Raw genomic sequence first — 26,653 nt, forward strand, 5'->3', positions numbered from 1 at the left:
AATGCTTTGTTGTTGTTTTCTGTTAATGTACCTCTGTTAATTTGCTCACTTCTGGGCTAAATGCTGACATTAAAGGAAGGCAGAAGTTGTACACAAATGTGTGTAGTGAATCCCTTGGGATTACTATTATTGATACTCTGTCTGCTATTAACAAAGAGTCATTGTAGAATGAACTCTTTGCTTATATTCATACAGGGCTGGTCTCAATGAGAGTCACGTTTGTTTTGTGTCAATGAAGAGCTTTGTCTTTTTGGGAAGGTTGTATGAAGAAAGTATCCATGTTAAAGGATCCATGACAAAAGTATCGTGGGTATATGCAAGGCTGTAATTTGGTCATAGCAAAATCTTTTGTTTTCTTTGTAGGTGAAGGTAAACAATGATTTTAATTATGAATTTTACAACAGTAGTTGGTCTTATGTAAAACATACGTCGGCAGAACATACATCATCTAGTTGGAAGCGCTCCTTTTTTAGGTCTTCATCATCTGCTTCGCACAGTTATACTTCAAGTACCAATGAAATCCATAAGAAAAAGGTTAGTACAAAATATCAGCTAATTTTTCCATATCTTACTGGTTTTAAGTATTGCTCACATGAATAGAAGTATATTTATCAAAAGGATCAGCTTTCATTTTTAAATTAGGGCAATACAATGTATTTCTTTAAAAGGTACAATATTGTTTAATTCATTCATTTTGATAATATATTTATACTTTTTATTTTTCTCATTAAAGTATTTGTTCTTATTTGAAAATTTAAAAAAAAAACTTATTACTTTGAAATGTTCTATTTTAAACTATCCTAAATTTCTCATTCATAATCACTGATGGTATTATTTTAAGTGTTATGTACAATTAAAAATTTAATTAATGCCAATATATGCTTCCTAATTGCAAATGCTGGAGTCTTTTTAGAAGGTGCATGAAACTAAAAGATTTTACAAATACTTTATTACTTTTGAAATGCCAAAATTTTCATCTGAGGAAGTAAAAAGACTTATTTTTAAACACTTCATTGTTTCGAGATACTGAAACTTTCATCTTGAGAAACTGAACAGTGGAGATGAATTGTGCTAATTGATATACACTTACTGCCGAAGAAGTTTTCAGGCTGATCATTATTCACAATCTGCACTTTTCATCTCATTCTTAAACTCAGTAACTTGATTAATAAAGTTTCTTATACCACACAAGGGAAGCGTATAAGGAATATTGCCTTTATTTATTTTATGACTAATAAGCTGACTGTGGGAATATGAGCTGTAAAGGCATTTATCATCTCCATATTATATTATTCACACAGTGGGGATTTGGTATAAGGCAGATCTGTGGTCTGTCTTGGATATTATTGAAAGATGCTTAGGAAGTGTTTAAAATCTCATTATAAAGTAGCTTAACCTGTAAGTACATCAATATGGGTGATAAATTATACAGTCACTCTACCTATAAGTCATTGTCAAGATGTGGACGCTAGGGACACATTATTTTATGTACTTATTTGTGTTATTATTAGCAGTTGATGAGTTGATTCTATTTGAGTTTGATTTCTATCTTCTTCTATTTGAAGAAGGCATAACAACTTGGTCTTGGGGTTTTAGAAGTCATGTAAGAAATTACTGTGGCATTGCTTAGATATTATTCCTATTTGTGACTCCAGAAATTTCTTAGATTGCTTCAGGAGAGTGGGCCCAGAATAGACCTCCATCATGCATCGAAAATTAGAATTCATGTAGACTAGGTTGATTGGAGGCGGCAGTTGACAGAGACACTGAGCAGGGAACTATTTCCATTTCCTTTCTATCTTTCACCTACACTTTTACTCTTTCTTCTTCCCGTAGAGTTATCAATTGTTGGTTATTCAGAACACTGTTGAAGTGGCTCAGTTCATCAATAACAATCCAGAATTTTTACAACTTGCCGAGCCATTCTGGAAGGAACTCTCCCACCTTCCCTCCCTGTATGACTACGGTGCTTACCGAAGATTGATCGACCAGTACGGGACGCATTATCTGCAGTCTGGGTCCCTAGGAGGAGAATACAGGGTTTTATTTTATTTGGACTCAGAAAAAATCCAACAAAGCGGTACAGTATTTAAAAAAATTGTTACCTAAGAGCATTTCAGGGATTTTAATGGGGAAATCGTTAATTTAAACTTAAGTTAACTTAAACTTTTGAGCTTTAACATTTGATAAATAGAGATTTAAATTGTAAAGGAGCTCAAAATTGCAAGATCCATGATAGTCTATTTAAAATCTTATATGCTTTAAGAAAAGCCTGCCTGTTCTTTTTGATAGTGCCTAAGTTAAATCATTATCATTATTGGGTAACTCCAGAGGGTTTTGGTTGGACTTCCAGAACATTTCCTAGATTAAACAATACTTTTCAAGAAAAACTAAATGGGAATTTACTGATATTCTAGAAATAAAAATGTTTTAAAGAAGCATTTTATTTACCTTTGTTTTTTAAATCACTTACATTCGTTTAGAAAAATCCACTCTGAATACCACAAGTTTCCTTACTACTTAGTACTTGTAACAATAGTTTAAATTTACTGATGCCAGTTACATATGTTAGCAATAATCCTCACTAGCACCCATGGAGTTGGGTACTATAATCCCTCTCCCACAGATTGAGAAATAGAGACTTAGTGCTATTATGAGACATATTCAGGGTCACATATATTGTAAACCCAGATCTAACTGGCCTCAAAGTTAGCTTAGCTTATTCCTTATGCTATATCACTGCTAAAATTGCCTGATTTTTTTTTTTTTTGAGACAGAGTCTCGCTTAATTGCCCAGGCTAGAGTGAGTGCCGTGGCGTCAGCCTTGCTCACAGCAACCTCAAACTCCTGGGCTCAAGCAATCCTCCTGCCTCAGCCTCCCCAGTAGCTGGGACTACAGGCATGTGCCACCATGCCCGGCTAATTTTTTCTATATATATCAGATGGCCAATTAATTTCTTTCTATTTATAGTAGAGACGGGGTCTCACTCTTGCTCAGGGTGGTTTCGAACTCCTGACCTCGAGCAATCTGCCCGCCTCGGCCTCCCAGAGTGCTAGGATTACAGGCGTGAGCCACCGCGCCCGGCCCTGATTTTTGATAGAATCAGGACGTGCTACTGAATTCTTGCTTTGTTGACTTAACATTGAAGAGAAAAGCCTCACCATCTTGCCCAGATGTGGGAGGGGCGGGAGTAGCATCTTAACGTCCACTCCTGCTCTCCAGAGACTGTTTGGCCCTGGCTTAATAATGTTTCAGGCCAGGTCCGGTGACTCACACCTGTAATCCTAGCACTCTGGGAGGACAAGGCGGGTGTATCGTTTGAGCTCAGAAGTTTGAGAACAGCCTGACCAAGAGCAAGACCCTGTCTCTACCAAAAATAAAAAAAATTTGCCTGACATGGTGGCGCATGCCTGTAGTCCCAGCTACTCGGGAGGCTGAGGCAGGAGGATCACTTGAGCCCAGGACTTTGAGGTTGCAATGAGCTATGATGAGACCACTGCCCTCATGTCCAAGGAGCAGACAGAGACCACCCCCCCAAAATGGAAAATAAAAAGAAATAAATTGAGGCTATTTTAATATAGTTAGTAAAATTATATGAGAAAATATACTTCTATACTTTTATTATTTTATATCCTACTTAAAATACATTGGCAAAACTCTATTTGATAATGACTAGAAATTATCACATTCTAAGATTAGGAGTCATAGATGTTAGGGGCCACAGGTTAATATTAAAGGTGGAGAAACTGAACCAGTAGAACTAGGGTTTTAAGGCCAGGCGTGGTGGCTCACGCCTGTAATCCTAGCACTCTGGGAGGCGGAGGCAGGAGGAGTGCTCAATGTCAGGAGTTTGAAACCAGCCCGAGCAAGAGAGAGACCCTGTCTCTACTAAAAAAATAGAAAGAAATTAATTGGCCAACTAAAAATATTTACAAAAAATTAGCCAGGCATGGTGGCGCATGCCTGTAGTCCCAGCTACTTGGCAGCTGAGGCAGGAGGATCACTTGAGCCCAGAAGTTTGAGGTTGCTGTGAGCTAGGCTGAGGCCATGGCACTCCAGCCAGGGAAATGGAGTGAGACTCTGTCTGAAAAAAAACCCCAAAAAACCCCCAAAAACCTAAAACCAAAAATCAAAAACCAAAAAAACCCCTAGGGTTTTAGGAATTAATTCCTGTGGAACCAGAACCCTGCTTTTGGAATCTCAAAAGCAGGTCAGTTGGGAGAAGCCATCATCCTCCTATTTTTATCTATTTGTTTTATGCCTAAGAAGCTGACTGTGAATGGGTTAAAGATATCACTCTTCAGAGTGTTCAGTTTCTGCCCCTTCCACTATTTCATGTAGAAATCACTCCTGCCTCTCTTCATCTGTGACCTGAGCTAACAGAAGGAAAATTACAAGAGTCAAATATCCCCTTTTCTGACCTTTGACCCTCATAGAGTACTTGAAAATATTCATATCATATCATTCTTGATTAGATGGCCATAGTAGCAAATAACAATCACTCTCATACCTGGCTTCATCGCAAAGAAGGTCTTCAACAAATGCAGACCTTAAGCATGTCTTTTTTACCTTTTTCCCTCAGGTTTTAGTTCAGTAGAGGAGAAGAAATGTTCTTCCTCAGATTTCCATTTTATCTTTAGATCATCAAAGCAAAAATGCAAGGAATTGGAAGATGCTTTAAAAACGGCTTCAGGTAAATGCAAGGGAGCAATCAGCATTGCAAACTTAACCTCTACCCCACTCTCTTTTGGTCCATTCTTGGTCTCCAAGGGCTTTTGAAGCTTTAGCACGTGTTCCACTTTGTGTTTTTCATCTATATGAGTGTTTTCCCCTCTGATCTTTCTTTCAAAAGTCACAGCAGTGAGACATCACACAGGGTGAGGCATTCACTGGGTAGTGCCTCTGTGTTATAAATATGTTCTCAGAGTGCACCACCTTCCTCCCTTACGGTGGCTGGCAAACAAGCCTAGAAAAATGACAATATCAAGGGAAGGTTCAGTTACACTCTATGACATGAATACTCAGTGCAGGTAGGGTTTTGGTGCATGCCACTGGCAGTGGGGTGGGTGCGGAAGGTGGGATGCTAGTCTTTGAGTGGTTGAAGAATTTGAAGAGTAAACTCATCTAGACTGTGAAGGCACCATGTTAAGGAGTTTGGATTTCATTCTGATGGCTACAGGGTGCCATCAAGAGATTTGATGCAGGGAGGGATTAAATAAAAGATTACATAGGTAAAGTCATAGAGAAAAAAGAGAGATGGAGAAGGAATAATCTGATAAGATAAGAAATAGAATAAGTGGAAAGTAAAGGAGAAGAGGCCAACAGAGTGAAATGCTATGGAGGTTAACTAAGATAAGGACTAAAAAATATTCATTGGATTTGGTGGTTAAGACTTAGTTGCTGTAAAAAGAAGAAATTCTGTAGTGTAGTAGGGATGGAGGTAAGACTACAGTGCATTGTGTAAGGCCATAGGCTGAGCAGTAGAGCTCAAATTCTCCTAGTGGGATGGCAGAAATCAGGGTAAAGTGAAGACTGACCCAGGTGCCTCGACTCTCAGTGAAGAAGCAGTGATTCTTGGGATATTGGTAGAGGACTGCAAGAAGGAGGGAGACAGAGTACTAAAACTAGGGGTATGTACTCATTCATTGACTTCACTCATCAACTATTTATGGAGTTTGAGGTATGTGCCAGGAATTGTTCCAGGCGCTGGGGATACTGCAGTGAATATACCAGAGAAGGTGTTTGTCTCATGAAGTTGACACATCAGAGGAAGACAAGTTTTTGAATGAGGTGGAAAAATAATGATCTGGACAAATTCTTTGGGAAGATGTTGACATCAGTCATCAGCTGGACTGGCGATTGGAAGCTGCTCACCAATTTTATTTTATTTTGTATTTAATAAACATGAAGCACTTACTATGTGTCTAGCACAATTTTAAGTGATTTATAAAAATTGACCAATATGCACTTCCTACATAAGTGTTAGATGTCATTTATATTCATATGTTACAGACAGGAATGCGAAGGCACAGAATTGTTGCTCAAGATCACAGTAAGAATCAGATATGAGATGCAGATGCATGAAATCTGGCTTCACAGTCTGGGCTCTTCACTGTTGCCTTGGGCTGCCTTTTCTAGGGGAAAGTAGGTTGAACAGAGAGCTCACTGGGGTGTGGAAAGGTAAGCTACAAGCTTAAAAATAACATAAAAACAGATGTCTTAGAATATGTAGTTCTTAAACTACAGGTATACTGACTGGTTAAGGCAGTGATTCTCAAACTTCAGTATGCATGAGGATTACTTGGGGAAGCTTGTTAAAATGCTGACTCCAAGACTTATTCATTCTCTCAGGTATTCTCTCACAGGTCTTGGTTGGGGCTACAAAATCTATAGTCACTCCAAATGATTGTAATTCAGTAGTTCAGAAATTGGGCTTTGTGATACACTGCATTAAAGGGTGACTATTTGCATATTAAGATAACTAACAGTGATGAGGCAGCACTCAAGCAATTTATTAAAACTATAAGACTTTAATGATTTCTGACTATAAAAATGCGATATGCTTATTTTATGAAATTGCAGTATTCAGATAGTTACTAGAAAATGAAAATCTCTCAAAATCCTATCTGTAAGATTAGGAAATTCTTGGCATAACGTGTAAAAATCAATTACAAGGGCAGATAAAAGTATTTCTAAAATTATGAGGTACACAAATGAAAAAAATTGCAATTAGCATTTAAATTTTTCAGCACATTTTTCATATGTTAATGTATTCATGTCAATTAACAGCATTTTTTGTTTATACCAGATGTAATGAACTATTTTCCTTCCAACATTTTATTATGAAAATTTTCAAACATGCAGAAAAGTTGAAAGAACATAGTAATAAATACCCATCTACCCTCCTTTTATATACAATTATTATTTTGATATTTTGTTATATATATCTATATATTTGCTTATTATTTAGCAATATATAGATATTATATATTTAAAATATTTATTATATTTGCTGAACCATTTGAAAGTTTCAGACATCAGATACTTCATTCCAAAATATAGAAAGTATCTTCTAAGGGCAGTCTCCTGCATCACATGATACTCATATTGCACGAAGGACATTAAGAACATGAACATCAAGGTAATTATTAGCATCATAGCAAAAAAGAAAAAGAAAGAAAAATATTAAAATTATAAAAAGGGAAACAAAGAAAAAGAATTATATATTTAAAAAAAAGAACATGAACAAAATTCCCTAATACCATTGACTGTCAGGGAATAAATTAAAAAAAAATAGACCTTATTTCTTAGAGTAGCTGGAAGTTTACAGCATAATTAAGTGGAAAGTACAGAGAGTTCCAGTATACCCTCTGCTCCCACACATGTACAGCCCCTCTACTTTCAACATCGTCCACCAGGGTGGAACATATGTTACCATTGATGAACCTACATTGACATATTGTTATCACCCAAAGTCCATGGTATACATCACGGTTAATTCTTGGTGTTATACATTTTACCGGTTTTGACAGATGTGTAATGACTGTACCATGTACTGTTGTAGTATTATATGGAATAATTTCACTGCTCTATTATATGGAATAGTTTCGTGTGCTTCTCCTAATGCATCCTCTCCTTACCCCTGGCCACCGCTTATCTTTTTACTATCTTCATAGTTTGGCTTTTCCAGAATGTCATATAGTTGGGTGGATTATTTTTTCATACTTGATAGACTTTTCACTTTTATGTTCTCATTTTCATTTTGTTTGTGCATCCTGACTTACTTCGTTTGATTTCTCCCGTGCAGGAACCCAGAGCAATGTACTACGAGGGGAACCGTTCATCAGAGGGGGAGGTGCAGGATTGATATCTGGCCTCAGTTTCCTAGAGCTGGACAATCCTGCTGGAAACAAAAGGCGATATTCTGACTGGGCAGAATCTGTGACTAATCTTCCCCAAGTCATAAAGCAAAAAGTATGTGATGCTTTGTTTAAAGCAGTAGGAAGCAGTCATGTTTATTTGCATTGGGAAAATGAGATTCAATCAAGGTGGTTAAACAGACAAGCTGTAATTAGCATTTTCTGTATCCCAATTATGTTTTGTATAGTAAAATGAATGCATACATAAAAAAAACCAGAAGGTGTATTATCTTGTATGTTCATATTTTAGTTGTAAATGTTAAATGTCTTGTAAATCCCAAGAGAAATTAATGACTAAATTTACATTTTTAACTTCTGACCTAAATGTGATTATGTTTTCCTTAGTCCCATATTCAGAGGAGTTATAGATTCTTGTAAGAGGACGGCATTAAGGCTTGCCAACTATTATGTTCAGATCACCTTTGTTCTTGTGATCTTGGCTCATGAACTCCTGAAGTCATGCAAATTAAGATAGCATCATATTGGCCGGCAGAATTTTAGGATGTTTTATTGATACAGTCAGTTCTTTTATAATGCAACATATGTGTTTCTAAGAATCACTGAGCTATGCAAAATTGCACAATAAAGACCAATAACCCTGTTTTCCCCACAGGATTTATAGGGTTATGGATGCAGCACTCAAAAATATTATCTGTGATATTATCTCATTAAAAAAGATAGGCACTAATGAAAACAGTGACATGGCTTCATATATGTTAAATTATTTAATATTAAAAATGTATCTACACCAAAATAAATGTGGTACATTAACTGCAAAAAGGCCTGAAGCTTGCAGGGTGCTAGCAAGCTTGCAGTTTGTGAGTTATCATGAAGTGGTAGAGGGAAAGCAGTCTTCTGACAGACAGTTTTAACACCAGGTGTGCATGGGTGTAGTTTATGACACAGGAGTGAACTGACACAGATATTTAAGGGGTGTGTGTGTGTATCTGTGTGTGCACGTGTGTGCTCAGGGTTTTGTGTATTCCTATGTGGCTTGGTTCGGCTGCATGCAGTTTTGTGTGTTCACATTGTGTTTCATGTTGACAAAACTGTACATTAAAAAACACAAAATTTGTGCTGTGCTCAAATTCTTTCCAATATATCAATCTCAATGGAACAAATTCACATTTTCAAAATAAATGTTACAGCAGAACTGATTCTATGATCTATTTCCTGCCATGGGAGTCAATGTCTGAGGCAAATCCTGATTTTCAGAGATTAAGAGACTTGCATACATTTTATAAACTCAAAAAAATTACAATAGCTCCTCAAGTCCCCTCCTAACACACTATCCTGCACCCATTAGCCTCCGAATAACAGTGAAGGTGCGAAGGTGAGTTTTTCCTGGAAAGTCTAGTGTTAAAGTGCCATCTGTCAATATTCAGAATGGTCTGTGTGAATTGTCAGTATCCCATACAAAGCTTTACACATCCTAAATTGTCGATTAGGGAAAAAAAGACATTCTTTCCCAGTCTCAACTATGTACTGTTTCACACAGGACTGTAAATTTTCATATTTCTGCTAACTTATTAGCTGGGCAGGAAAGGAACAGAGAAAGAAAAGACATTATACAGGTCTGTGACCGTGCAAAGTCATCCTGTTCAGAAGCGGCTGGGCTCTCAAGAGGCAACGGTGCATATCTCTTCCCAGTTCTGTGTTTAGTGACATCATAGTAGCCTGAAATTGGCCATGGTGAGAGCAGTTGCACTGCAGAAACTGGCAAATGCTAAAAAGCAGAGCTTTCTTGTTCCTGGGAAAGCAGACTGTTAAAGTTTAGCCAGCACATCTTTGATTTCAAAGTTGCTTTTCTTCTGAAACACTCAACACAGAGGAATAATGTTTACCTGTTTTAAATTTCTCCAGGAAAAGGTCTATAGTCTCCACTAAAGAGACAGGTTAAATTTACCAGAGTTGGAAATTTAATTGCGCTTGCTTCTTTGCTGTAATCTAAGTGCATTTCCTCTTCTTCTGTCCATTACAGGGGTGGTAATGTATTGTCTTCAAAATAATCTTCCATTAACTGGAAAATGAATGTCCTGTTTTCTTTCATTTTTTAAATTTTATGCATGCACACAAGATATAAAAAGTATTCCTCCTTTATCACATCCTAATTTTTCCTAGGTTTGTCTTGATTTTGTTACAAAGAGAGTGAATTGCTTTCTTTTTATTTGAACAAAAAACTTGTGATGAACATAAGAGTGACTATTGATTTTGTTTTTAATGGAGATTGAGCCTAAATGTGAAAAGGAAAATATTTTTACCCAAAGCCCTGACTACTAACTATGATGTCTTTACCTCTATAGCTGACACCTTTATATGAGCTGGTAAAGGAAGTACCTTGTGCCTCTGCAAAACGACTGTACCTGAAACGGGCTCTTGAAGAGTATCTGGATGAATTTGACCCCTGTCATTGCCAGCCTTGTCAAAATGGTGGTGTGGCCACTGTCGTGGGGACCCAGTGTCAGTGCCATTGCAAACCATACACATTTGGTGTGGCATGTGAGCAAGGAGTCCTCGTAGGCAATCAAGCAGGTCAGTGGGGTGACTTTTCTCTGGTCTCACTGTACAAATGGAAAGGGAATTACCCTTTCTCTCTGATCCCTGAGATGTGCTTTTTTGTGTATGGAAAGGTTGAAGTCTCATACGAATTTAGAATCTCCTTTCCTTCCCCACCTCCAGATCACAGCTACTGTGGTTGAGACCCTTTGCTGTCTCTCTATTTATTCATCTGAACTAACAGCCCCACTGTGCCCTTCCCTCCCCATTCTCTATTACAATAGAATTATGCTGAAAACACCTTTCATCCTTCCATAATTAGCTCAATAAGGTTTTGGGGTAACAAAGATTTATGGAGCTTGTGTTTTCATTACCTAACCTTTTTGATGACATTCTATTTCTATTCTATATTGTATACTATCAATCAATCATTCACAAATGTTTGTTGAACATTTGCTATGTGCTCAATAGTGTGTATGGTCCTTTAGGCATTTAGTATAAGGCTATGTGAAACTGATCTACGATAGTTAAAATATGAGTACAATTTATATACATTTATTTTTATATTTATTTATATGTCTCTCTCTCCTGGAAAGCCCATTCCTTTAGATCAAGATCATTTGAATCCTTTCTTTATTCCCAGAGCCTGACATAGGGCTTGATCCATAGAAGTCACTAAATCAATGTTTGATAAATGAATAAATACATGACTAAACTATAGTTGCTTATAGACATGCAGCGAGAAAGCATCCTTGTCCTTAAATGTCTCCCCAAGTGACCTGTCCTGGTAAATTAAAATTCTACCACTGTGATTCATTCCTTTGTGGCTTGGAATTCCAGTTATCTGTTAAAATGGAATCACCTCTCGCTGGTAAGGATTGGGATAGGAATCACAACATTTTCAGCTATTAGTATCCACTATTAATATACTCAAGGTCTACTTTATTAAATAAATTAAAACACTTTATTAAATAAATTTCTAATTATGACAGTGTAAGGAAGGTCATGGGAAAATATTATGCAGATTAGTTTAGTTTGGGGTGCATGATACTGAAGAGTGGCTGTGGAGTGGAGGGAAAAGCGAGATCAGAGAGAGTAAAAATAGCCAAGGAACAGCAGGTACACACACATCTATTATTAGCATTAAATGTTTTGGGGCAATGGTTTTTGAGATCACTGTCTAGCAGGACAGCAAAGCTCTCAGAACATGGTGCAAATTGTCTCTCACTTCCTGCAAGGTATATGATGGGGGGAAATACTAGAACTGTGAATCTTAAGTGGGCTCTAACAGAAGCTGGTCAGGGTGGGCTGAGGAAGTACCTGTAGATTGGAGAAGGATGATGAAAAGGGGTAAAACTGGTGATTCAAAGCATTTCTCCTACGTAAGCATTTCTTCATTTTGTACAGTGTCAGCCTTGGGGTTAGCAGACTGGGAATACCCAGTAGGTTACATTCTCTTTGTGTGAAGTCAATGCTTTGACTAAAGGAGCTTACTTGCCTTATTGAGAGACTGAGGGGTGATAGAAAGAGCCTGGACTTGGCCAGAAGACCTGGTTATTGTCTGGGTGTGGCTCTTGGCAGCCATTAGAACAGTGGGCATGGCATTTAACCACTTTGTCTTAGATTCCATGTCTAATAAAGAGAATGGTAACAGACCTCTTGCCCACCTCCATTCATTGTTGTGGGAAGTAAATAAATGATACAATGTACATGAAAGTGCTTTGCAACAGTTGTAAAGGAATCAATAAATTTAAGACATTCTTGCAAGAGTTCGCTAATGCAGCCTTAATATGGACATTCCTAGTTGGTCTGCAGAGTCATTCTGGCCATTGTAGAAAACCTCAGTGAACAGAGTGAAGGTGATCAGTCCCCAGAATAATCCCTTTTTCCAACAAACACATGAGCAGGAAGCATAACGCTAAGCTCTGAAGTCCTCCTCTCCCAGAACTTACTAAATGTCTCTCATCTTACAGGAGGGGTTGATGGAGGTTGGAGTTGCTGGTCTTCTTGGGGCCCCTGTGTTCAAGGGAAGAAAACAAGGAGCCGAGAATGCAATAACCCATCTCCCAGTGCAGGTGGGAAATCCTGCACTGGAGAAACAACAGAAAGCAGGCATTGTGGAGACGAGGAGCTGGAGCACTTGCGGTAATGGACACCCAGCCTCCTGGCAGCTGCATAGAACACGGTGCCCTTTGTAGTGTGGAATACATGGCCGGTTGAAAGATTTAGAGGTTATTAATAAATGACAGTCTTTATCAGTGACTGCTTTGCCCCTAAGCACTGGGGTCAGTTGAACGGGGAAGGCACACTGTGGCCAACTTGCGCTGTGTACTTCAGGTTTTCCTGACCAAAGTGTTACAAAAGGCTGGGTAACTGGGAGCAGTCTTGCTGAGTGGATGCAAGCAGCCACTTTGGCATCAAGAAGATGCTGTGTGACGTTGGGCAAGTTACTTGTCGCACTCCTAAAATGAGAATAATAATAATAATGATAAGTAAACTGATATTAGAGTGTTGTCAGAATTAAATATGTACAGCTATTAAACATGTACCGCTATTACTACAGTGTCTGACAGATAATAATTATCCAATAAGTGTTGTGTTACTTTTCAGGTATTTATTTTTTGGGTTAATCATAAAACCAGACACTTTAGGTAGATAACATCTTGGCCCAGTAGTCTGGGACAGCTTCCCTTTTGCCAGGACCTTACAGAAGGAATCTCAAAACTACATAGTGATGAATCATACCCCTGGGTCAGAATTGTTTATGCCACAACCCACTGTTAAAACTGTTCTTTTTAACCTTTTCTAATCGGAGTTGTCAGAAAGTTCTAGTAAGGTCATTTGAAGGCCATGCGAGTTGAAGAAAGAGGCAAGGTGCTTGCATACATGGTGGAAGTGTAGGGAGGCGGGATGCCTTATTCTTATGTCTTTTGTGTCTTGTCACCTGACAATAACCACCATCTCTTGACCGAGGAGGCTGACAGGGGTATGGATTATGGTGCGGAGACAATACTGGCTTCAGTGCACTTGTCTCTGGGAGGAAAAAGATCTGGGAGGCATTGAAGGAATTTTTACTCTTTTTGGTGCTCAGAGGAGGGGAATTATCCTCCTCTTCAGTACAAACAGGACGATTATGATCAATACTTCACATTTCTGGGTTTCTTTGACTGGCATTAGTGAGATGATATTAGGGCTTCTGTTCCTCTATCTTTCTTTTAGGCTTAGGATTCCTGCCCCAAGCCTTGTCAAAACTTGCTTTCACCAAAGAATGTGCTAACAGTTATATATATTTCAGAAAAAAGGTAAACACCAAGACTCCCTATACTCTCTTATTGATTTCTGAGAGGTAGAAAGAGCATAACTGTAGGAGTCTAACTGATTGGATGGAAATCCAGCCCTGGTATATATTCATTCATAACCTTAGACAAGTTATCCAAAGTTATCCATGCCTTTGTTATTCTCCACATGTCTTGTAAGATTGCTGCGAGTATGAATTGAGAGATTGCACATATGCAGAACAACTGCCTTGGTGCCTGGCACATAGTAAATGCTCAATGAGAGGTAGTTATAATTTTGTGGTACCTCTCTCTTGGGATCACTAACTAATTACTTTATTTTCAATATAGAATTAATTCTGTGTTAAATGAATCTCAGAACCAAACAGTAGGAGAAAAGTGGGTTCTGAGGGAGAACCTCTAGAAATCATATAAAGTGGTCATGTTCTCCCAAAGCTTTATTTTTCTTTTCTTTCTTGTTGTTTCTTTTTCATATTACTGACCTAGTAGATTTATAAATCACTATCTTTGGGAACTTGAGTTTACGTCTGAGTTTTCTACCACAGGGTGTGATGCTTGGTTCTGAGAATGACAAAAATATCACATTAATGTACTTACATATATGAAGTCCCTCCAGATACAAAGGAAAAATCAAATGTAATACAAAATATTTATTAAACTGTGGATATCAATCACATTAATTACGTTTTATTTCTTTTTTTTCTTTCAGATTGCTTGAACCACATTGTTTTCCTTTGTCTTTGGTTCCAACACAATTCTGTCCATCACCTCCTGTCTTGAAAGATGGATTTGTTCAAGTTGGTTATGAAGGATATTTTTTTCCAGTATAATACTCCATGTTCTGTCTATTGAGATCATAACTTATTTTCTTCTTTCATGGTGAAACAGTGCTAAAAACATTTTATGTGTGCATTTTAGTTTTAGTGGTGAGGGTTTTGGTTTGTGACTTTTCCTCTTTGGCCTAAGGTGATTAGTGTTCTGCAGAAGGCGACATATCCCATGGGTGTGGGAAATCAATACTGCCATCCAGTGAGTTAGAAATATAATCACTCCAGAGGGCTACTAAATATTGCCACTCTGAACACCAAAATACCAATCTATAAGCAAGTTCTTCGACTTAGAGAACTTTTCTTATTTTTCCCACTGAAAGAAGACTTTTCCCCCCTCATAATTGTGGGGCTTGTGATGAAGTATCAGGTTTATTCCAGGAGTCAATAAAATATTTAGCAAGTGTCTGGTGAGATATGGGTCATTGAACTTGGAGCAATTTTCTTATTCAGGAAGGAACACTAGTCATCAGCCATTTGTCATTCTAGGGACTTTTCTTGGCTTTGGGGACATTTTAATTCATGCTGTTCTCAGTCCTTGTTATGATGAGGACTTTTCCCCAAACCCCACTGAAGTCTCCTCATGGCTCACACAGGAGATATAATTCATGGGGATTCTCTCTCTGCTGCCCCAGCTTTGCTTTATTCACGAGGGATTTTGCCTCTCAAGTTCTAGTCCCTGGAGCACACGCTCACTGAGAGTTTGCAGAGGTTTCTCCAAATATAGATACTATTGGGACATCAAAGTGATGAAAGTGGTGTGTGTGTGTGTGTGTGTGTGTGTGTGTGTGTGTGTGTGTGGAGAGAGAGAATGAACTTAGTATCTCTAATACCCATACTGCCCCACCACAGTCATGACAATCCATGGAGTTCCTGAATGAAACATATGCTTAGAGAATGAGGCCAAGTGAGCTCATATACTTTAGCAAACCATGAAGCTATTGCCCCAAACTCCGGTGCGTGTGATATTTTTTTAGGAGCCAGGCATTCCAGACACTGCTGTATGGACTGGCTACATAAGAGTCACCCAGGGAACTTAAAAATGGAGATTGCTGCTTGCCCCTTGTCCTCCACACTTTCTGATTTGATAGGTTTGGGGTAAAGCCTGAGAGTCTGTTTTTTAAGTTACTATGAGTGACTCTGATATAGAGCCAAGTTTGGACACTGTTCAATTAGACTTCCTCATGTGTTCTAGAAGCACATTTTGCAAGGCAGAGAAAAGGTTAGGGGCTAGAATCAAAGCAGAACATGTGCCGTTCCCTGTTTTCCTCAAAGCTCAGCATCAACCTGGGCCCTCTGTTTCCTACCAACTTCCATGATGGAACCAGATGGGGCCAGGAGGAGCAAGACTGACAATTAGAAGACGGAGGTACCAGGATATTTTGTTCTGATTCTTAGAGCAGATCTGGTCTAGGTGCCAGCTCCAACCCCTCTCCCAGGTCTGAATTTCTTCACCATCCCCCTTGGGGGTGGAGAAGAACCAGAAGGATAAGGAAGGGAACCAAGAGGGACCCCAAATGAGTATGGTTACCTCCTCATAGATTCAGACTTTAAAGTCCTCCTTGCTTCATCATGAAAGCTCATCTCCTGGCATTGTAAGCTAACGAAATGCCTTTGTATCTGGTCCAATCCCAGCAGCATTTCCGTACTGATAGAGCAGAGCTGGGGTGTGGGGTGGAAGAAGACCAACGTTATGCTTCCCTTAAAAATCATCAGTGAGAAAATTAAACCTCCATGAACATGCTGATAGGATTTGAACATTTCTGGGTGTTCCTGCTGGCATTTTTTAAAGCAGTATTCTCAATGAACAGCCCATGATACCTTAATATGAAGAGTTGACTGACAAAGATTGTTCCCCAATTCTGATAAAAATCTGCTTTTTCCTACAAGTTAAATGGAAAGAACTTATTTGGACAGTTTTCATTAAAGTAATTTTAGTAAAATGCTGAGCACAGTGCTTGGCATTTCAGGAGCAATCAATGTTATAGTACAGTGGCATTAATGACTTCATTTCAATTAATGGTGGTACTAATGTTATTGACTATACAGGGAAAATGTTTTATAAACACTTTTCTAAATCAGTTATTTAAACTTAGGTTTCCTGGTGATTAAAATAAGGTATGATTTATAGACAAATGTATGTAAAGAAACATTTTGTTAATGAAAAATAGATAAGATAAACTCTTCCTCTTTTCATCTTGTGTTTTTGTTTAGGATAATGGTTCCATGTTCCCTGTTGGGAAAAATGTAATATACACTTGCAATGAAGGATACTCTCTTATTGGAGACCCGGTTGCCAGATGTGGAGACGATTTACAGTGGCTTGTTGGGGAAATGCATTGTCAGAGTGAGTGGCCTCAGTTCAGTATATAATTTAAGATGAGAAAATTATGAGGAAGAGAATGCATCGAGATGAATAACCACTTACCACATGCCCCATGTCTCACCCTCCCTTTTCTGAAAGGCTGATATAATGCTGTTCAAATTGCAGAAGTGACTTGAATAACCCCTCAGCTTTCTCTAGTGAGTAATATTCCCATTCAGTCAAGTCAGTTTTATTGCAATTAAAGTTTCCAGAGCAAATTAAATAGGCCATTCACTCTGTTCAGGTGAATCCTGTTAGGATATTTTTGGGCATTCAATTACCGGGGGTATGCTGCAATCAATTTACTTCCTTAAATGCTTTGTGTCCTATTTTGTTCCAATGCCTATGTCTGAATGAGAGCTTCTATATGTTGTATTACTCTAAAACTACTTTTTGATTTTCATCTCTGCTGGAATGTAAGTTTGCTCAGCAGATGGATAGACAGAGATACAGAGATATATTTTTTCTAGATCAGTTGGTGTGTGCTATATGAGGAAAGCCCAAGTGTACTCATGTATTTTTTTTCTTTTTCTTTTGGGAATATACCTATTTGTGAAATTTCTGAGTAATTAGGTGTCTATACATTAGGTTTCCACACATTTAGATTTAGTAGAGGCGGCTAGCTTTCCAAGTAGTTGTATCAATTTATATTCTAACATAATTTGAGAAGCCAAGATTTCTGTATATCCTCACTAACACTTAATATCATCTGCTGTAGTGGTGAGTGTGTAGCAATAACATTTTTTAATTTTGTAATTTTTTCTAATGACTAATGATGTTAAGGTTGTTTTCATACTTTGTGGCCATTTGGGTATCTTCTCTGGAGAATTGGCTAAGTCTTTTGTCCATTTTCTCCTGGAGTCCTTGAGCAGAAATAGCTTAAATAGAATATGAATATTTGCTAGTTAGGAGTAATAAAGCCAACAGTTGGTTCTTTGAAGAGATTAATAAGATACTTCTGCTTGAAGAGCTTCTTTTTCTTTATTGTGAATCTACTGGTAAAAAATTATTCCAGTTTTTGCTAATCTAAAAAATTTCTGTATTTTACTTTCATTTTTCAAAAGATTTTTTTAATTAGGTAAAGAATTCTAGGTTAGCAGTTATTTTCTTTAAGCCCTTTGAAGATATTACATTGTCCTCTAACTTAATTGTTTTCTAGAGAGAAGTCTTAATGTTTCTCCTTTGGAACTCATGTCTTTTCTGTCTGGCCACTTTTAAGAATACTATTATTATTATTATTTATTTTTGATTTTTATTTTTCAGCAGCAACTCTTCTCTGATGTGCCTGGGTGTGATTTTCTTTGTATTTATTCTGGTTAATATTCAAAGCACTTATTTAACTTCTGCTTTAATGTCTTTTGTCAATTTTAGAAAAATTATTGACCATTATGTCCTCAAATATTGCTTCTGTTCTATTCTTGCTCCCCTGTCCTAATGGGACACAAATTGTACATTTTGAGACTGTATTATATTTTTCAAATATTCTTTTATGTTTTTCATCTTTCTCTCCCATGTTTCATTCCAAATATTTTCAGTTGATCTATCTTCCAATTTATTAATTCTATGTACAGCTGTGTATAATTTACTTTTAAGAACTCCATTGAGTTCTTAATTTTTAATTTTACAGGTTTCACTTATCTACTTTTTTATTGCCTAGTGAATTTTTTAATTAATAACTATTTTTAGAGTAGTTTTAGTTTATAGAAAAATTAAGTGGAAAGTATAGAGCTCCCATTTACCTCCTTATTCCTCCACCCCAGTTTCCCTATTATCTATTAACATCTTCCATTAGCGTGGTGCATTTGTTACAACTGATGAGCCAATATTGTTACATTATTATTTTAAAAAATTTTTAAAAATTATTTCTTCTTTATTTTTATTTGACATAATAATTGTACATATTTATGAGATAGTTGATAGTTGAATACATGTATATAATGTATAACAATCAAATCATGGTAATTAACATGCATCACTTCAAATATTTACATCTACTTTTTATACTTTCTAATTCTCTGTTGAAATTCTCTATCTTGTTGTTTTTTCCCCAATATATTAATTGCAGTTGTTTCAGAGTCCATATCTGCTAATTTCATTATCTAGATCTCCTATGGGTTAGTTTCTATTGACTTTTTTGGTTGGATTTTAGCCAATTCTTGTCTTTTTGAATGTTGGATTAGTTTTGATTGAGTGCCAGACTTTATGTATGGAAATTAAGGAAATTGGATAATGATATCTTCCTCTAGACAGAATTTAGTTTTTTTTTCTTTTGTTTCTAGCAAGCAGTGAGGCTGGTATATATCTGGTTTACCTTTATTCCAACGGTGTAGCCATTAAGGGATCCCAACCAAAAGTATGGGCTTTCTACCTAGACACCTCCTTTTTGATAGGACTAGAGTCTAGTTTTCGATCCCTCAGCCCTGTGAGACTGATAAAAACTCTACTTATTTTTTCAGCCTCAGAGCTATAGCTTTCTTTTCAGTTTAGCAGCCTTTCAGTATATATATACTTTTTTCAAATTCACAAATACCTCAAGGCAAAAAGCATAACCGAATGTTATAATCACCACTTAGACTGTCCAGTCAAGTGTGTACTGCTTTATCAGAACTCGGATTCTCTCAGAAATATTTTTTATTTTAATTTTGTACAGGCTACCTATTTTTCTTGGTGGGAGATTGATTGTGAAACCAGGAAATGTGTCAGAAATAAACAAATCCGATGCTAGATTATAGCTTTTTGAAGGCAGAATATGTGATTTGTACCTTGCTGTGTCCCCAGCAATACACAACATATTTGGCAAAATATAGTCACTCCATAAATGCCATTTCTGAGTGAATGAATGAATGGATTTTCTGATGAAAATAGTGTAGAAACAGAGCAGTATTTTGTAGAATATTGTCCAAAGTCCATTAGGGAGATTACCAAGATTTTTTTTTCTTAAATTATGAGTTCTGACTTGCTCTCTGTAACTATGCATGTTTCTCATTTTTCTCTGCTTTTTTTTTAAAGCAGACAATGGGAGCTAATGAATGTAATTGAGTAAAAGAAGAGAGACAGGAAATCAAAGAACACTGAACTCTTTTATGTTTGCAGCTTTAAGGTGGTGCTTTAGCTGGTCAAGGGAGTGCGTGCCTATAGTCACAGCTACTTAGGAGGCTGAGGTGGGAGGATTGCTTGAGCTCACTGAGGAGTTTGAGGCTGTAGTTTGCTAGGCTGGCACCTTTGAATAACCACTGCACTCTGCCTGGGGCAACCTAGCAAGACTCCCATCTCTAAAAAAAAAAAGAAAGTGATGCTTTAAACATTTCAGATGGCAAAATATCTAGATGGATGAAAGCTAATGATGTACAAATGAATACAGCTCTTGGGAAAATTCTAGTGGGACGTCACCAGACCAAAGAAATAAGTGGCAGCTGTGAAAAGTCTATTTTTAACAGCAGGCTGGGCATTGGACTCTATTCATTAAGCTTATTCATTTGAAATTATCACACTGTTTTGAGGGGTGGAGGGTGGGAGCTGTTTTGGTCTTCAGTCATTCATTAGTCAATGACATGCTGGGCATGTGGGACATATATTTCAGGCCACCATAAGAGTCAACTCACTTCTTCCTCCTTGTCCTCTGATGTGAAAAAACAGAACAAATGTGTTAGCACCATTTAAGGCTGTCATTTATTAAAAAGATGGTTTAAGAAAGCAATGGCACCTGTATTCTGCTCTTGTTTATCTTTAGAAATTGCCTGCGTGCTACCTGTGCTGATGGATGGCATACAGAGTCACCCCCACAAACCTTTCTACACGGTTGGTGAGAAGGTGACCCTTTCTTGTTCAGGTGGCATGTCCTTAGAAGGTCCTTCAGCATTTCTCTGTGGCTCCAGCCTTAAGTGGAGTCCTGAGATGAAGACTGTCCAGTGTGTGCGAAAAGGTGAGTGGCTTTCGTGTGTATCCAAGGACACGTGCACTCAGGCGAGTGAGAGCCCTTGTGGTGAACTTCATGGCACTGTATTATTGTAATTGTGCATCATTCCCTCCACCCCCATCTCCAGGAGAAGGTCAGTTTGTAGACTGGGTAACATGTTTCTTTCCAAGTGGTACAGAAAGACTCATGGAATGCTAGGAAAGACAAGGATAGCCCTAGTAATTCTGAAACTTTTAACTTAAATCCTCCATATGAAAGATTAGCTTTATATCTGTTATGGTGCTGAGAAAATGAAGGATTTTTAACAACTGATTTTTGGTTTCCTCCTGATTTTTTTCTGCACTTACTTTTACTAAGTATAAAATTGAGGTCACAATTTATATAAAACTCTATATGTTTCCTTTTTGGACTCTCAGCAAGTTTATTGGTATTTTTGAAATTGAAAATTTAAAAAGCATTTCCACTTAACATCACAGACATTATTGAAGGAAGAGTTTTGTGGTTTGTGAAGTTGTTCTTAATAGTGGAACTCTAAAAATCGAGTATTTTGAGCACCGGGAAAATTAAAATGGTCTTTTAAGATCCCAAGGTAGGAAGAGATTTATAAAGCCAAACAATTTCTTTTCAGAGATAATTTAAGATGGGGTGGATTTGTTTTAAAGTAACCTCCTATGTTTTCTTTGTTTACATTTGTTTAATAAATGGAAAATACATTTGTAACAAAAACAAGAATGAAGAAAAAACTCAGTGTATGCTATTCTATATGACATTATTTCTCTAGTATATGATTTTTTAATTAAATGCTGAAATTTTTCTTTTAGAGTGAGGATGAAGTATTAGATTCCATTAGTGATACTGTTAGGTGTATTAGATGTTTACAACCAAATGCTCCAAGTAATGGGGCGTGGAGAAGGGGCAAGAAGCATGTCCAGTGTGGTGACCCCTCTGCCAGGCCTGATATGCTCTTTAGCTGTCAAGGCCCCATATCAGAAGACAATTACTTTGTTTTCTACATACACTGGAGGATAAATACGAGTTTACTTGGGATATTTAAAGCAATGAACCTGTACTTATAATTCTAAAATGAAAGAGAACAATACACAGTTGATGAGGTTGCACTTCTGTTCCAGATGAGATTGTAGACTAGTTTCTCTAAAATGCTGCTTCAGTCATTGCATAGCACAGTTTGTTGTGAAGTTTCTCCCACTCGGTAAAAAATTCTGTTAAAGTTGCTTTTAATCAAGGATATTTTTCAGACCTGTATGTTTTTCTGAAGATGTGAATAACAATAATAACTACCCTTAAAATAAGCCTATAGCAACCAAAAATTCCAGGTTTACCAGCCTCCAAAATTGATGTTTTAAAATACTGGCAGTTTCATTATTGAGTCTTTTTTATATTGTAGTGAAGTGTACATAACATTGAATTTATCATTTCAACCATTTTTAAATGTGCTGTTCAGTGGCATTAGGTATATTCCCATTGTTGTACAGTCACCATCCATCTCCAGAATTTTTTTGTCTTTCCAAACTGAAACTCTATGCCCATTAAACACTAACAAATGCAATTATTTGTAGAGTTTTCCTAGGATACTATGTCTTGTAAAATGCTTTACAGCTTTATTATTATTGTTATTTTTTTTTTACTGTGTAAACTAACTCATTGCAGTTGAGAATACTACAGATTCTGCACCAACAATTCAAATAATATCTTGTTTGCTATGAAAAGCTCTTCTCCCAACAATTTCATCTCCCTTATCCTTTTATTTTAGATGCCCCTTTAACACTGGCAGTACCTAAATGTCAGCGCTGGGAGAAACTGCAGAATTCAAGATGTGTTTGTAAGATGCCCTATGAATGTGGGTAAGCTCTGTCTTTGCTCACTTCTCTGTTTTATTTTATTCCAGATAAATGTGATGATTCCTTAGATGTAGTCTCTGTTAGATTGAAGGCGTAGTTTACCAAGGGTTATGGGTCTTCGCATTTTAATCTGGTCCATCTGCTGTCTGTTATTTGCTTGGGTCACTGGGGCTGACAGTAATGGCATTAATCAGTGTTCCAATCTGGCTAATGGGAAATGCTGAAGGACTATTTGGGCACTGCTTGTTTTATATATGAAACAGAACAAAATGACAAAACTGTCACCTGAGGATTTAGAGCTTTAGAAGATTAGAGCTAAAATTCCCATGGGACATAAGCTCTTAAAGCAATATAGATAAAGAGCACCTACTTTTTCCGATTCTTGAGTGTCTAATCTAGACTTGCATTATAAGCATGTCACCAACTTGAAATTACTGCATTATAGGAGGATATCTGAAGTAGTTACTAGATGTCTGTGTCATGGTCCCAGTAGGATACAGAGGGCACAATTAAATTAGGACAAGAAGAGGTTTCTTAGCAGGACTGTTAACAAAAGTGTGAGCAGAGTAAAGGAAGTGACAAGCCTCATGGCAGTACTCCTGGACTGGTAACAGCTTGGGCCATATGTCACACCCAGTCCTGAAGGAGAGAGGAGGGAGCATTCGGGAAACCCTGGAGACAGAGGGCTCTGTGGAGGAGCTGATATTCATTTTAGGGATCTCACAGGATTGAGCCAGGATAACAAACACCCCAACTGCACTCTCCTGCTTGCCTGCAACCTCCTGCCTGTGCTCCCACCTGGTCAAACTGACTGAAGCTAGAGGACAAGGGAGCCCATGATGTAGTCCATATGCTGCAGTCTCCCAGGCAGGTGGAGAAGAGCAGGAGAGTGGATCTGGGAGGAAACAGGAGATCTACAGACCCCAGATTTATTAATCATCTTTAAGGTCAAGAATCACAATACTAATTTACGGATGAATTTCTTGGCTTTCAGTTATTATGGTCATTAAAACCCATATCCAACTTTTTGAACTTACAGAAGGTTAATAGTGATCCTATATAGTAACTTCTGGTGTGTAGAAGAATATAACTAAATGGTATGAATGGAAATGGTGGTCAGCCCAGGTACATTCTGATTCTAATATTCTGACTCTGCTGCTGTTCTCTAATAATAATAATAATCATTTACTATGATTCACTTTCATCCTCTTTCCAACTTCCCCAATTTATTTAATTTATCTGCAGCCTGTTGTTTGTAGACATGGTATGAATTTTCATATCATTTCATGGTCTCAGATGCTAACAAGGTAGTATTGTAGGGCCTCTGCCCTTTCAGTCATGAGTGATTCTATCTAGAGTTTAAATAAACAGATCAAAAGAGAGATACAAAAACCAACAGGATTTGTTTCTGTTATATAAATAACTCCAAGTAAACTTAACTCTTAGTCAAAGAGGAAAATATTGGAACTAAATAAAATATATGAATGTAGACTGTATGACTCTATCTGGCATACAAAAATGCTTTGTTGTCTAAAGTTTCATGTATAGCAATTCCTTCCTTATCCATCAGCATTTAGAAATGTGGGCTTTTTATAGTGACATTTCTAAATAGCTATATCTTATGATATAGCTATTAATGCTTGCAAAAAAGAAAAAAGAAACATGTTTTATGGAAATATTTCTTTCCTTTTTTTTTTTTTTTTTGAGACAGGGTCTCACTATATCACCCTGGCTGGAGCACAGTGGCGTGATCATAGCTCACTGCAGTCTCGGACTGCTGGACTCAAGCAAGCCTCTTGAGTAGCTTGGACTATAGGCACATGACACTGTGCCTGGCTAATTTTTTTCATTTTTTTTTGGAGATGTGGTTTTGCTATGTGTCCTAGGCTGGTATCAAACTCCTGGCTTCAAGTGAGCCTTCTGGCCTCAAGCTATCCTCCTGCCTTGGCCTCCCAAATAGCTGGGAGTAAAGACGTGAGCCACTCATTTAGCCTTACAGAAATATTTCTAAAATATTTTGTAAAATAGATACTTTTAAAAATAGCATTGAGAAATACTTTTAAAAATAGCATTGAGAAATTTCATCTTCCCTTGATGACTCAGAGCCATCAATTATTGGATGATGCTGTTTTATGGACATGAACTCTTGGTAGCGGGGCTGGGAGGAACTCATTTCTCCTGCAGTCAGTGGTCTCACTTGACGATGAGCTCTTTGAATGCTTGATCTTTGCTGATTTTCTGTCTCTTTCCTTGTCAATCCAGTCGCTGTTGCCAGCAGACCTTGCCTTCTCATCTGATTTTCTGTATCTGATCTGTTCTAGATGAAACTAGATCAATACTAGATATCTACACTTGTAAAAATTGTGAGCAAATAAAGAGTACATATAAATGTGCTTATTTTGAATATCCAGATTGGGCCCTAGGAATGAAGGGGATTTGAGTTTCTGTCCCATTTTTTCTTGTTGTGAGTGATAACATCTGGGAACATTAAGCTCAGAGCCTCACTTTTCACTTCTCTTCTACTTTTTTTTTTCGGCATATTATGGGGGTACAGATTTTAAGGTTTCAATAAATGCCCATTTCCCCCCCTCCCCCCAAAAGTCTGAGTCTCCATCATGACCATCCCCCAGATGGTGCACATCTCACTCATTATGTATGTATATACCCGCCCCCCTCCCCCCTCCCACCTGCCCAATACCCTTCTCTTCTACTTTTAAGATTAAAAATTTTGTAGATAATGTCATTAAAATATTCTTTTCAGATCTTCCTTGGATGTATGTGCTAGAGATGAGAGAAGCAAAAGGATACTGCCTCTGACAGTTTGCAAGATGCATGTTCTCCGCTGTCAGGGTAGAAATTATACTCTTATGGGTAGAGACAGCTGTACTCTGCCTGCCTCAGCTGAGAAAGTTTGTGGAGCGTGTCCACTATGGGAAAAATGTGACGGTAAGGAGCCTTTCACATTTGTAACTTAAATGAGAATGCTAAAGTAACCATACTAAGGTTTTTAAATTCTGGGTTCTAATTTAGCAGTGGGTCCAGGCGGATACCTGAGGATGTTAAAGACTCAGGCTGGTTTGACAGTGAACTGCCCCCCTCTTCCCTGCAGAGAGGCACAGGTCAGGGAACTCAAAGGATAAGAACCAATTTATGATGGCCAGAATGTTCCCCCAAACATTGGTGATTCCCATTCCACTTTTATGGCTTTTGCTCTGTCCTTGCATTATCCATATTATATACTCATTTTTATTTTTTTATTTTTTTTGAGACAGAGTCTCACTCTGTTGCCCCGGCTAGATAGAGTGCTGTGGCGTCAGCCTAACTCACAGCAACCTCAAACTCCTGGGCTCAAGCAATCCCCCTGCCTCAGCCTCCCGAGTAGCTGGGACTATAGGCATGCGCCACCATGCCTGGCTAATTTTTTCTCTATATATTTTTAGTTGTCCAGCTACTTTCTTTCTATTTTTAGTAGAGACAGGGTCTCACTCTTGCTCAGGAACTCCTGTCCTTGAGTGATCCTCCTGCCTCAGCCTCCAAGAGAGCTAGGATTATAGGCGTGAGCCACCGCGCCTGGCCTACGTACTCATTTTTAGAAAGACTGATATAAAAATAACTTTTTAAAAAATAGAGTCTTTATATCATGTCATTAAAAGGAAGTATCACTTGCCATAAATACTAGGTAACCGTAAAAATACATGTAATGGAACAAAATTAAGTTGTGGATTCTAGCCAGATATTCCTCTGAGGCTGACGATGCTCTTTGTTTATTAAGCAAGTGTTAGTGGATGTTAAAAATGTATTAGTGCCAAGCTGACATTTCCTTTTAGAAGTAATCAGATGGATTGAAGAGAATAGGAAAAGGAGTTATTAATAATTTCTTGAGTTGTGATTCAGTATTTGCTAATGCTGTGTCCAAGTAGCACATACAATGATCTTGAACACCAAGGGCACGGCACATGTCCCGTGGTTCGGAC

The 26,653-nt window shown here is 37.7% G+C and overlaps 1 protein-coding gene across 1 annotated transcript in view; it reads left to right on the top strand.

Annotated features, from left to right (window-relative positions):
- C7 (complement C7) overlaps positions 1-26,653 on the top strand; it is a 58,053-nt gene that overhangs the window by 29,298 nt on the left and 2,102 nt on the right. The window contains exons 7-17 of the mRNA XM_012777782.3: positions 364-534; positions 1,837-2,080; positions 4,584-4,694; positions 7,809-7,975; positions 10,224-10,452; positions 12,390-12,561; positions 14,422-14,509; positions 16,754-16,886; positions 20,635-20,826; positions 22,592-22,682; positions 25,441-25,625. Coding sequence (XP_012633236.2) covers positions 364-534; positions 1,837-2,080; positions 4,584-4,694; positions 7,809-7,975; positions 10,224-10,452; positions 12,390-12,561; positions 14,422-14,509; positions 16,754-16,886; positions 20,635-20,826; positions 22,592-22,682; positions 25,441-25,625 — 1,783 coding nt within the window. The remainder of the gene's footprint in view (positions 1-363; positions 535-1,836; positions 2,081-4,583; positions 4,695-7,808; positions 7,976-10,223; positions 10,453-12,389; positions 12,562-14,421; positions 14,510-16,753; positions 16,887-20,634; positions 20,827-22,591; positions 22,683-25,440; positions 25,626-26,653) is intronic.

The sequence above is a fragment of the Microcebus murinus genome, chromosome 11 (assembly GCF_040939455.1).
Source record: "Microcebus murinus isolate Inina chromosome 11, M.murinus_Inina_mat1.0, whole genome shotgun sequence".
Classification (NCBI taxonomy): Eukaryota; Metazoa; Chordata; class Mammalia; order Primates; family Cheirogaleidae; genus Microcebus; species Microcebus murinus.